Source organism: Scyliorhinus canicula, chromosome 17, assembly GCF_902713615.1.
Source record: "Scyliorhinus canicula chromosome 17, sScyCan1.1, whole genome shotgun sequence".
NCBI lineage: Eukaryota > Metazoa > Chordata > Chondrichthyes > Carcharhiniformes > Scyliorhinidae > Scyliorhinus > Scyliorhinus canicula.
In genome coordinates, this window is record NC_052162.1 from 66,638,306 (window position 1) to 66,651,633 (window position 13,328).

Genomic DNA, 13,328 nt, shown 5'->3' on the forward strand with positions numbered 1-13,328 from the left:
GATGGTGAGATTCCACAAATATGTGGGGGGGGTGGGGGGAGAGCGCGCCCCCACCTCCCCAACTAGGCTGATCACCTGGAATGTACGGGGGCTCAATGGGCCAGTCAAGAGGGCACGTGTGTTCGTGCATTTGAGAGGACTGAAGACTGGAGACGGGCCAATGTAAGAAGGCAATTAAATGTGATCATGATGCCCCCTGGAGGGTAGGGGGATGGAGGTACTGGTTGCAATGTACGCAGAGAAGGCCTTTGATAGAGTAGAATGGGAATATATGTGGGAGGGATTGGGACGGTTTGGATTTGGCGGGGTTTTATTGACTGGGTCAGGTTCCTGTATCAGGCTCCTGTGGCGAGTGTACGGACGAATAGGACAACATAGGACTATTTTAGGCTGCCCCATGATTACTTATTTTTGGAATATTTTTAGTGTTTCTCATCATGACGACTGATACAAAATATTTGTTTAACTCCTCTGCCATCGCCTTGTTTCCCATTATTATTTCCCCAGTCCCATTCTCCAAGGGTCCCATGTTCACTTTGGCCTCCCTCTTCGTTTTTATATATTTAAAGAAGCTCTCACTGTCCATTTTTCTATTACTTGTAGGTTTAACCTCATGGTTGATCTTATCCTATTTTTTTTGCAGCATTTTTGTTGCTTTTTAAAACTTTGCCAATCCTCTGGCTTACCATTAATCTTTGGTTGTTTTTCCTTTCAGCTTAATACTATTCTTCACTTCCTTGGTTAACCATGGTTGATTTATCCCCTTCCCAGAATCCTTCTTCCTCACTGGGAAATATCTTTCTTGTGAGTTATGATCTATTTTCAGAAACATGTTATTGCTGATCAACCATCTTTCCTGTTAAACTTCTTTCCCAGTCCACTCCAGTCAACTTTGCCCTCATTCCTTATTGGTGTGTAGCACATTTGTTTCTGACTCAAGTTTCTTGCAATTGTACTTATTCCATCTCGTACTAACTAAGCTACCCCACCACCCTTTCCTTTCTGACAGTCCTTATCAAAGTCACAAAGCCCTGAATATTTAGTTCCCAGTTTTGATCCCCTTTCTCACTCTCAGCTGAATGCTAAATTCTACTATGTTATGGTCACTGCTACCTCGGGGATCTTTTACTCTGTATTAAACCTGACTCGTTGCACATTACCAGACACAAAATCACCTGATCCCTGGTTGGGTCCACAATATATTGTTCTAGGAAACTGTCCCGAATACACTATAGTTCTTCCTCATGGCTACCTTCACCAATCTACATGAAGACTAAAGTCATCCATGCTTCAAATACTGCCTCTTTTTACATGCCTTTATTATCCACTGATTTATTGTCTGTTCTACAGTTTGGGTGCCTGCAGACTACTCCCACCAGTGCAGCTTCCCCTTGTTACCCATTAACCTCAATTTGTGCCGTTCCGTAAATTCATTTATTCTGTGTCCTCCCTTCCAACTAGCTCACCTGGACAAAATCCCTTTAATGCTCCACCCTATCCTAGTATCTTTCTCACCCATGTTCCCTCAGCTCAACTTGTCCATGAGCCCCCACTCTGTTCACTTGTTCCTAGTCCCAGCTACTCACCCAGCTTCCTCCCTGGCCCCTCCACATTAGCCGATCTTGTAAAAGGTTCTCTCGCCTACAATGTACTGCCCAAGAATTGGATAATTATCTGAAGAGAAAAAGTTACAGGGGTGCAGGGCAAAGGCAGGAATATGGGGCTAGCCGAGTAGATTTACAGAGAGTTGGCATAGACATGATGGGCCAGGTGGCTTTGATCAATGAGGTCACCATTCTACGACACTTCACAGAAACATAAATTAGATATGAAGGCAATTTTAGGACAGGTGGTCAAAAGCTTGGTGAAATAGGCAGGTCTATTGGAGAACATTAGAGGAGGAGGGAATTCCCGTGTTTGTGATCTAAGCAACTGAAGTTACAGCCACCAATGGTTGGGCTGATGATGGTGGTGGTGGCCGTAGGGGGGAGGGGGGGAAGAGAGAGAGAGGGAGAGGGAGAGGGAGAGGGAGAGGGAGAGGGAGAGGGAGAGGGAGAGGAGAGGGAGAGGAGAGGGAGAGGGAGAGGGAGAGGGAGAGGGAGAGGGAGAGGGAGAGGGAGAGGGAGAGGGAGAGGGAGAGAGAGAGAGAGAGGTGAGAAAGAAGAGGAACACAATGAAAACATGGGATGCACAAGATTCCAGAATTAGATGAATGCAGATATTTCAGAGGGTTGTGGAGCTCACAGGGGTAGGAAAGGACAATGCCATGAAGAGTATTTTAAAAACAAGGCTGGGAATTTAAAATTAAGGTGTTGCTTGACCACGAGTCAATGTAAGCCAGTGAGCACAGGTGACCTGGTGCGAATAAGGACACGGGCAGCAGAGTTTGGGTGACCTCTAGTTTAGGGAGGGCAAATTGTGGACTAGCCAGCAGTGCATTGGTATAGCTAATCCAAAAGGTAATAATAAAAAGTCAAGAATGAAGGTGCCAGCAGCAGGTGAGCTGAGGCAGGAGCCAAGTGAGGCGATGTTACAATGTGGAAACAGGTGGTCATACTGATAGCATAGTTATGTGGTCAGAAGCTCATCATGGAGCCTTGTTGAGAGAGAGCGAGGGGTAGGGAACAGAATTTGGAGCTGGGCCCAAGACAGTGGCTTCAGTCTTCCCAATATTTAAAATGGAGGAAATTGCCCCTCATCCATTACTAATTGTTTGTGTATGAGCTGTACATTGGTCCTCCAAATTACCCATTTATTGGGTTACCCGTCCAAGTCACAATTGTCTATGCATGACAAAAGCATATCTGGAAATTAACTGTGTTGAATTTACTTGATAAATGAGCACTGGTATATATCAAATGAGCACAAATAATTATCACAAACATAAATAGAGAAAGAATAAATCAAGCACATGGCTGGAGGATGCTGAATTTTCAGTAGTTCAATAACATACCATGGAACTTTAGCTGGAAATGTGCATAATATAACTCCAGAACTCGAAGTTCAATAATAGTACTGATGCCAAACTCTTCCCAAAAACATTCAAGAATTATTATTTCAACAAAAATAAATAGCAGACAGAAATAAATGGGAAAAATATTTTACAATGCTTTGTTTCCCAGTTGCACAAGAACTGTGACAATTAAGAACGCTTTCTGTTCTTATACATTTAAGCTGTAATCACACACTCCTTACTGATCAGGAATCATTTATGATCCACTGATGAATTATAGCAAAATAGGCAGATATTTACCGAGACGGAAACTGGTGCGGTTGCTTTAGCTCCACCATCGTCAACATCAGCACTTCCAGTCGGGTCAGTAGGTTGTGGAGTACTATCAGCCTCAGCAGTGTCAGTTGAAGCTGGTTCTGCCATCTCGAAGTTCTGGTTTGAAACAAAAACAAATTAAATCTCCGGTTCCAAGAAGCACTTGATGTTTGCAATACTGTATTTGAACAAGAGCTTAGCACCTTAAACACAGATAAGAAGTGTGATCAAGTAAAAATGGATTTGGAACTAAAAGGTGATATAAATGGGGTGAAACTAACAGTTTGGCCATTGAGGTTGACATTAAGGAGGGTCTTAAAAGAAAATGGAGGTGGAAAGATTTAGGGAGAGAAGATTAGGCCTTGCAGGACTGCAGGTAAAGCCTCTGACTAAAGGGGACGGAGGAGGCAAGGGGAGAAATATACAGAAGATCAGGTCAGATGGACAGAACACACGCGTTACTCAGCAATAAACAGAGGTATGAAGGAGATATAAGCACAATGATGAGAAATTGGAGGCATTTGTGACACAGAATCGATCCACTGCATTTCAGTAAGGGCAGCAGAAGGTGATGGAGGAGAAGATATGGACAGATATTAGGATGAGCTGAAACAATGGTGTAGGATGTGAAGCTGGGTATAACAGCAATGGAATAGTTTCCTTTTGTTTATTTGTAAGGGCCCTTCCTGTTGGTTCCCTTATTTCTCCTTTCTTTATTTTTGCTGTTATCATTTTGATCAATGGATGCTTAAAATACATAATAAGTCGAGCAGGGGAAGTGAGGAATTCAAACGTTACAAAAGAGAACACTGCTAGCTTTTGGACAACACAACTCAGGCTTTTTGGTACCCGAGAGATCGCTGGGACTCGATTAAATTGGTTGGCTGGTGAATTGGCCAAAAGGCCGTATTCGGCCCAGTAACAGGCGGTAATTAGGTCCTGCCCGAGTGGGATGACTTTCAGAGAACCAGGGGAAGCAGGTGGAGTCCTGAAAACTCAGGAAGGAAAGGACCTCTTTTCTCCAGGAAAGCTGCATAGCTGCTGCATTTTTGAAACTGCAGAGACCTAAATAAAATCTACAGTGAAGACCATTACAGACTGGAAACAAATCTCAAACTCACAGCCTACATGGGAAGAAAGGTGTGCTGGAAGACCACCATCTGAAACAAAGACTCTTATCCTTTGACTCATTATTTAGTTTTTACACCCCTCTTTTCCCCCTCGTTGCTTTTACGTCTTGTGTGGGTGTATCGAGGATGAGCTGAGTTTAGGAGGGGGGGGGGGGAAGGAAGATTAGAAATTGGATAATACCTTTTGTATTTTCTGCATATTTAATTATAGTTGTTGCTATTAATAAACTTAATTGCATTTAAAATTTACAAATCTGGTGACGATAGTTATTTTAGTCAAGGGCCAAAGATTTTGGGTGTTTTTCTAAGAAATATTTATTAATTTCAATTGTGTTGTGACTCTAGGTCATGTGGGATTCAAATTGACCACACACTAGTCTAGGGGGTCAGAACATATTGTTTAAAAGGATGGGAGCATTGCTGATGGCCACAAAACCTGTTGTCCTCTCCAAATCCCCTTAAGAAGGTGGTGTGGAGTATTTCTTGAACCATTAAAGTCCATGTGGTGTAGGTACAGTAAGGAAGGGAACTCCAGGATTTTGACCAGCGACAGTAAAGGAACAGCAATATGTTTCTAAGTCAAGATGATGTGTGGCTTGGAGGGGAACTTCAAGGTGGTGGTTTTCCCATGTATCTGTTGCCCTTGTCCTTCCAGGTGGTAGAGATCCTGGAAGGTGCTGCCGAAGGAGCCTTGCTGAGTTCTTACAGTGCAACGTGTAGATGGAATATGTAGTGGACTGCTTTGTCCTGGATAGTGTCGAGTTTCTGGAGTGTTTTTGGAGTTGCACTCATAATGGACTGTATTTCATCACATTCCTGATTTGTGCCTAGTAGATGGTGGACAGGCTTTGAGGACTCAGGAGGCGAGTTACTGGATGCAGAATTCTCAGCCTCTGACTTGCTCTTGTAGCAGTTTTTAAATGGCTGCTCCAGTTCAGTTTCTGGTCAATGGTAACCGCCAGGATATTGATAGTGGGGCATTCAGTAATAGCCATGCCATTGAATGTCAAGGGGACTGGTGGTTAGATTATCTCTTGTTGGTCACTGTCTGTGCGGAGTCTGCACGTTCTCCCTTTGTCTACGTGGGTTTCCTGCGGGTGCTCCAGTTTCCTCCCACAAGTCCCAAAAGACGTGCTTAGGTGAATTGGATATTCGGAATTCTCAGTGTACCCGAACAGTCGTCGGAATGTGACGACTAGGGGCTTTTCACAGTAACTTCATTCAGTGTTAATGTAAACCTACTTGTGACAATAAAGATTATCATCGCTTGACACTGAAGGCACAAGTGACATTTGCACCACACATCAGTCCAAGTCTGAATATTGTCCAAGTATTGTTCCACACAAACACAGGCTGCTTCTACTTTGGAAGAGTCACAAATGGTGCTAAACATTGCATAGTGAACATCCTCACTTCTGATTTTATGGTGGAGAGAAGTAGCTCAAGATGGTTGGGGTCAGTATACTACCCTGAGGAACTCCTGTAGTAATGTTGCTGAGATGTCATTTGCTGTTGTTACCCGTGTATATTTTATTCAACTGTTGTTATTTCTAATTATTTCAATGTTTAACTAGCTGCTTCCGTTTTAAATTAAGAAGTCGCACAACACCAGTTTAAAGTCCAACAGGTTTATTTGAAATCACAACCTTTCGGTGCACTGCTCCTTCATCAGGTGTAGTGGAGGCAGGTTCACAATCACCGCATATATAGGAGACACAATTGCACGATAATTATAGATTGGAATGTGAAGAATGGTTGGAATACGAGTCTTTGAAGGAACAAAAAGTGAGTGGAGTGAGTGAGGAGTGAGTGATAATCACAGGTAATCCAGGTGTGAATTGTCTCAAGCCAGGACAGTTATTGATTCTGCAAATCCGATCTTTGGATAAACATTCTCTAAGGTGGCTTTCATGACACACGACAACGCAGAATCGCCGAGCAGAAACTGGTAGCCAAGTTCTGTACGCACAAGGACGGCCTCAACCGGGATTTCGGGTTCATGTCACATTACATGTAACCCCCACCACACAGAATCCTACTAACTGTCCTGGCTTGAGACAGTTTACACCTCGATTACCTGTGATTATCACTCACTCCTCTCTCACTGTGTTCCTGCAAAGACTCACATTCCAACCATTCTTCACATTGCAAAATATAATTATCCTGCAATTATGTCTCTCCTATATATGCGGTCATTGAGAACTTGCCTCCACTTTACCCGATGAAGGAGCAGTGCTCTGAAAGCTTGTGATTTCAAATAAACCGGTTGGACTTTAACCTGGTGTTGTGAGACCTCTTACTGTGCCCACCCCAGTCCAGCATCTCCACATCATTTATATATTAAAGATTAACTTTGTTTATTAACAACACATTTCGACTACCTTTTTATGGTCAAGTTACCACAAACCACAATTTTTCTGTTGTGCTAGGTATGACTTCTAACGAATGGAGGGATTTTCCCTTGATTTCCATTGACTTCAGTTTTGATAGGGTTCCTTGATGCCATCAAATGCTGCCTTGATGTCAAGGCTGTAATGAGCTCATGAGCTGAAGTGCCCGGGCAGAACCCAAACTGAGCAGAGAGCACGTTATTGCTGTGTGAGTGCTGCCTGGTATTACTGCCAACAGTACCATCCATCACTTAGCTGATGATCGAGAGTAGACGAATGGGAAGGTAATTGGTTCTCCTGCTTTTTGGAGGCATACCTGGGCCATTTTCTACTTTTTCCAGGTAGATACCAGTGTCATAGCTGTACATGAACAGCTAGCCTAGGAGCACAGACAGTTATGTAGCACAAGTCTTTAGTACCCATGCCAGAATGTTGTCAAGGCCCAAAGCCTTTGCAGTGTCCAGTGCCTTCAACCATTTCATGATATCAAGTGGAGTGAATCAAATTAGTTGACAACTGGCATCTGTGATTCCGGGTACCTCAGGAGGAGGCCAATATAGATCATCCACTTAGCACTTCTGGCTTAGGATGGTTGCAAATGTTTCAGCCTTGTCTTTTGCACTGATGTGCTGGGTTCCCCCATCATTGAGGATGGGCATATTTGTAGAGTCTCCTCCTCCAGTTAGTTATTTAATTGTCCATCATTCACAGCTGGATGAAGCAGGGTGCAGAGTTTTGATCTGATCAGTTGGTGGTGGGATTGCTAGGCTTGGAATATCACATGCTGCTTTCGCTGTCTGGCATACAAAATTGTCTGGTGTTGTAGCTTCATCAGGTTGAACCTCATTTTACTTTATGCCTATTACTGCCCCATCATGCCCTCCTACACCCTTCTTTGAACCAGGATTGGACCCCTGGCTTGGTGGTAATGGTAGAGTTCGGGATGTTCAAGCCTGAGGTTACAGATTGCGGTTAAATATAGAGGTCCACAGAACCTCATGGATGCCCAGTTTTGGGTTGTTAGATCTGTTCTAAATCTATCCAGTTTAGCATAGTGACAGTGCCACATAACATGATGGAAGATATCCTCAATGTGAAGGCAGAACTTCATCCATCGCCGTAAGTCATTGATTGGGGAAGACCAGGTCAAGTATGTTTTACCCTCTTGTTGGCTCCCTCACCACCTGCCGTAGATTCAGTCTGGCAGCTATGTCCTTCCGTCTTGGCCAGCTCAGTCAATAGTGGTGCGGTCGAGCCAGTCTTCATGGTGGACAATGATAACCCAGCATCTAGAGTAATTCTATGCCCTTGCCACCCTCAGTGTTTCTTTCAATTGATGTTCAACTTGAGGAGTTTTGATTCACCTCCCCTTTATCCAAGGCATTGAAAGATTATGCCCAGAGCTTCCACAATTTCCATTTGTAGTTTCCCCAGCATCATCCGATGAATATGACACAGTCCTGTTGGTTTTAATACCTACTCGGATAGGTTTTGGCCCATCTGGTGTCTCAACCTGCTGCTCTTTCACTATTATGTGGACAACATCTTCTTCCTTGATAAAGGAATGATGTGGAGATGCTAGCGTTGGACTGGGGTGGGCAGAGTAAGCAGTATTACAACACCAGGTTAAAGTCCAACACGTTTGTATCGAATCACTAGCTTTTGGAGCACAGCTCCTTTCTCGGGTGAATCCTCAGTTGATAAAGGAAGGTACAAGGTACTCATTTAGTACCAGAGCTATGCCCTGATGGAGCCATGCCTGGTCTCCTTGTTGGTCCCCAATCAGCCTCAATCAACCTCTATTTAAATACCGTTGGAAGATTTTTGGATTCCCTTTCACATTGCTCTCACTTAGCCTCATTTGTTTTCTCATTCTCCTCTGAAGTTTCTATATTCTGCCTGGTTGTCACTTGAATTACCAAACTAACTTCAATCATATGCACATTTTTCTGCTTCATCTTACTCTTTGCCATCCAGGGAGTTCTGGCTTTGACTGCTCTTCTTCCCACCTTCCCTCCCCACAATATCATAGGAATGTATATCCGTCGCCAAATCATCTCCTTGTTAAAGGCAACCCATTGTTCAATTACAGTTTTTCCCATCAATCTTTAATTCCAATTTAACTGGGACAGAGCTGTTCTCAGCCTACTTACATTGTGCATTCACCAAGCAAAGATTTTTTTTGTTAACTCTAGGTTGCTCCTTATAATTTTCATGTTACATTTTCATGACCTTATGGCACAAGAATAATAGTTCTCCAAATGTGCACCTGCTGACATGTCCTGCAGTTAACCCACCTCATTCCCCAGATCTAGCAATACCTCCTTCCTATTTGAGCTGGTTACGTAATCCTCAGAGTGCTCTGGTTTCCTCCCACAAGTCCGGAAAGACGTGCTGATAGGTAATTTGGACATTCTGAATTCTCCCTCTTTGTGTACCCGAACAGGCGCCAGAATGGCAACTAGGGGCTTTTCACAACAACTTCATTGCAGTGCTAATGTGAGCATACTTGTGACAATAAAGATTATTACTATTATGATCCTCCGCCCACCATAACCTAAGCAGCAAAGTCTTTTCTTCCCCTTTTCTCTTCTGAACTTATCTAACTTCCCTTTAAATACACCTGGCATTAACTACTCCACAAGGTACAAAGGGCGCGATTCTCCGCACTCATGACGGGTCGGAGAATAGCAGGCGTCGCAAATTTTTACGGCGACGCTGGTCCGACGCCCTCCCGCTATTCTCCGAACCCCGCAAAATCTCGGAGTCGCCATTCCCGCCAAACGCCTCCATCACGCCCCCGACACGACCAGAATCGCTACAAATTGGCCCCCCCGCTATTCACCGGCCCAGATGGGCCGAAGTCCCGACATCATCGCGCACTGTTTACACGGCGTCAAACACACCTGCTTTTTAAGTTCGTCAACCAGTCGTGCTGGCTGACAACAGCTTCGAGGAGGTTAGCGCACCGTTCAGCGCACCGTTCGAGTCTGGCCACAACGCGGAAGGCATCCCTGAGACCGGGAGGGTGTCCAGAGCGGGGGGAGTGGGGGAGACGGAGGGGGCAGTGGGGGAGACGGAGGGGGCAGTGGGGGAGACGGAGGGGGCAGTGGGGGAGACGGAGGGGGCAGTGGGGGAGACGGAGGGGGCAGTGGGGGAGACGGAGGGGGCAGTGGGGGAGACGGAGGGGGGAGACGGAGGGGGCAGTGGGGGAGACGGAGGGGGGAGACGGAGGGGGGAGACGGAGGGGGCAGTGGGGGAGACGGAGGGGGCAGTGGGGGAGACGGAGGGGGCAGTGGGGGAGACGGAGGGGGCAGTGGGGGAGACGGAGGGGGCAGTGGGGGAGACGGAGGGGGCAGTGGGGGAGACGGAGGGGGCAGTGGGGGAGACGGAGGGGGCAGTGGGGGAGACGGAGGGGGCAGTGGGGGAGACGGAGGGGGCAGTGGGGGAGACGGAGGGGGCAGTGGGGGAGACGGAGGGGGCAGTGGGGGAGACGGGGGGGGGAGTGGGGGAGACGGAGGGGGCAGTGGGGGAGACGGAGGGGGCAGTGGGGGAGATGGAGGGGGGGTGGGGGAGATGGAGGGGGGAGTGGGAGTGGGAGTGGGAGTGGGGGGGGTAGGGAGAGAGTGAGCGAGTGAGCCATCCAACCCCGTAACAAAATGTCTGCCAGCGTGCCATGGTGTGCCGGTCACGAGGACACGGCCGCTGGTTCCCCTGTGGCTTACGGCCACAGGCCACTGACGCACCCGTGAGGAGGACATAGTTTACTGGCCGTTGGATGCAGAAAGTGACCAGGGGTTAGGTTGCCCGCGTGTCAGCAGCACGTCCGGGACACACAAGTATCCCGTGGCTGGTGGCTGCCGAGTTGTCGACTAACCTCCGTCTAACATGTCCCGTTTCTCTGCCCCCACCACCCTTCTGTAGGTTAGCACAATGTCTGTGAACAGAACGCCTATGTTCTGCGCAGTGGTTGGGGCCGCTGCACTGCATTTGGCGATGCAGCAGCATCCACACCCACAACCCACAGTGGATGCAGGGCCAGCTGCAGCAGCAGAGGGAAGGGCCGAGGAGTTGCCAGTCGTCGAGCAGCATGGGGAGGAGGAGGAAGAGGAAGAGGAGAGAGTGAGGGTGCAGCGACGGCGCCAGAGGCGACGACCAAGGCTGAGGGTGTACCGTGTCCGGGTCTCTTTCCTAACAATGACGGACATCATCTGCAGGAGGAGACTCCGGCTGAGTAGGCAGACGGTGATACATATCTGTCACCTCGTGGCGCACCTCGCCCCACGTGGAACGGGGGGAGGACACGCGATCCCGGTTGCCATCAAGGTGACGGTTGCTCTTAACTTCTATGCTACCGGCTCCTTCCAGTCTCCGAGCGGGGACCTCTCCGGCATCTCCCAGTCATCGGTGCACAGGTGCATCCGGGATGTGACCGACGCCCTCTATGCCATCGCTGACATCTACATCACCTTTCCCGAGGACCAAGCAAGTCAAGACTCACGAGCTCGTGGATTTGCCAGCGTGGCCGGGATACCGAGGGTGCAGGGGGCAATCGATTGTGTTCACGTCCCCATGCGCCCGCCAGCAGGAGACAGGGACGTGTTCAAAAACAGAAGGGGGACATACTCCATGAATATCCAGGTGGTATGCGACCCCCACATGAGGATCATGAATGTCTCTGCAAGGTTCCCAGGGAGTGTGCATGACTCCTACATACTGGCGCAGTCGTTCATCCCTGCGATATTTGAGGGACGTCCCCCCGGCTGAGGGGCTGGTTGCTAGGCAGCAGGGTAGCATGGTGGTTAGCATAAATGCTTCACAGCTCCAGGGTCCCAGGTTCGATTCCCGGCTGGGTCACTGTCTGTGTGGAGTCTGCACGTCCTCCCCCTGTGTGCGTGGGTTTCCTCCGGGTGCTCCGGTTTCCTCCCACAGTCCAAAGATGTGCGGGTTAGGTGGATTGGCCATGCTAAATTGCCCGTAGTGTCCTAATAAAAGTAAGGTTGGGGGGGTTGTTGGGTTACGGGTATAGGGTGGATACGTGGGTTTGAGTAGGGTGATCATGGCTCGGCACAACATCGAGGGCCGAAGGGCCTGTTCTGTGCTGTACTGTTCTATGTTCTATGTTCTATAGGCGACAGGGGTTATCCGCTGAGGTCTTGGCTGATGACGCCTATACGGAGGCCTCAGACGAATGCGGAAACACGATACAACGAGGCCCATGCAGCAACCAGGGGTGTGGTGGAGCGCTGCCTTGGCCTCCTGAAGATGAGATTCAGGTGCCTGGACCGCTCCGGAGGGGCCCTGCAGTACCAGGCCGACAGGGTCGCTCGCATTGTAGTGGTCTGCTGTGCGCTGCACAACATCGTGATGCAGAGGGGAGATGACCTGCTGCAGGAGGCGGAGGGAGAAGCCAGTGGCAGTGGTGCCAGCACAGAGGAGGAGGAGGAGGAGGAGGAGGAGGAGGGAGGAGGAGGAGGCTGGTGGAGTGGCGGGCGCAGCACGCAGACACGACCCAGGGGCTGGTGATGTCCAGGAGGCGGCACGACAGACCCGGCGAGGACGGCGGGCACGCGACGCCTTGGTGGCAGCACGGTTCACGCATCGCATGTGAGGTCCCCGCTGAACACCAAACCACCACCTGCATCGCTAGTCGTGCAGAGGGTCAACACACAACTGCCACCACCACAACCCCCCCACCCCCTCTCAGTGTACACTGCTCCACTTCGACATCACCCTTACCACTGGGTCCAGACGGTATGGCACAACATTGATGGCTGTGTCAGCGGGTGTGATCAGTGCCATGTGGAATGGTGACAGCCCGCTCTGCGAAGAGCTGTGAGCTGAATCGTTAGAGAGAGTCTGACCCATGGCAATAGCTGAACCATCCACTTTGTGGCCGCTGAGATCGTCACTGACACTCTATCACGTGCCCGCGTGGGCTAGCTGTGGGAGGGGGTGGGGGTAGGGGCAGGGACTGCACACCCGGCAGCGAAGTTTCACCGCTCGTCAACCCCAGCGACACTCGGTCACCATCACGATTCCTGTGGATGTGGAACAATCACACGGTATTACAAGTAAGGTGGAACAGTGCGTTTAATGTTGACAATTATTTACAGGTGCCCTAGCCCCTACAACTAAACTGTGCCCTTCACCCGTGCCAACTTACTCAGTGTCTATCTTAGTTGCCTTACGGGCCCTAACACTACGTCTACGTGACTCCCCAGGTGATACAGCAGGAGTGGAGGAGGATTGCTGCGAATCGCCCCCCTCGACTCGTTTCTCCTTGGCCAAGTGTTTCCTGGGGCGACCCGGCCTTGATGGGCCAGGCTGCTCTGCGGGCGTCTCGGGTGACATTGTGCCACTCTGCTTTGCCTGCTGCCCACCCGATGCACCAGGGATGGGACGGGGGGAGGCCGAGAATTCCGGGACGTCCCGCGATGGACTTAATGGGACGGGCCCCGATACCTCCTCCTCCCTCGGGGAGCCCGGTGGCCCCCGGGCCTCACTTTGGGACAGAGGTGCGAGCGGGGAGGTGCCCCG

At 48.9% G+C, this 13,328-nt stretch overlaps 1 protein-coding gene across 4 annotated transcripts in view; it reads right to left on the minus strand.

Annotated features, from left to right (window-relative positions):
• Positions 1 to 13,328, minus strand: part of LOC119951673 (transmembrane protein 33-like) — a 183,097-nt gene that overhangs the window by 159,212 nt on the left and 10,557 nt on the right. For all 4 annotated transcript variants that reach the window (XM_038774876.1, XM_038774877.1, XM_038774874.1 and 1 more), the window contains exon 2: positions 3,254 to 3,385. In XM_038774876.1, coding sequence (XP_038630804.1) covers positions 3,254 to 3,385 — 132 coding nt within the window. The remainder of the gene's footprint in view (positions 1 to 3,253; positions 3,386 to 13,328) is intronic.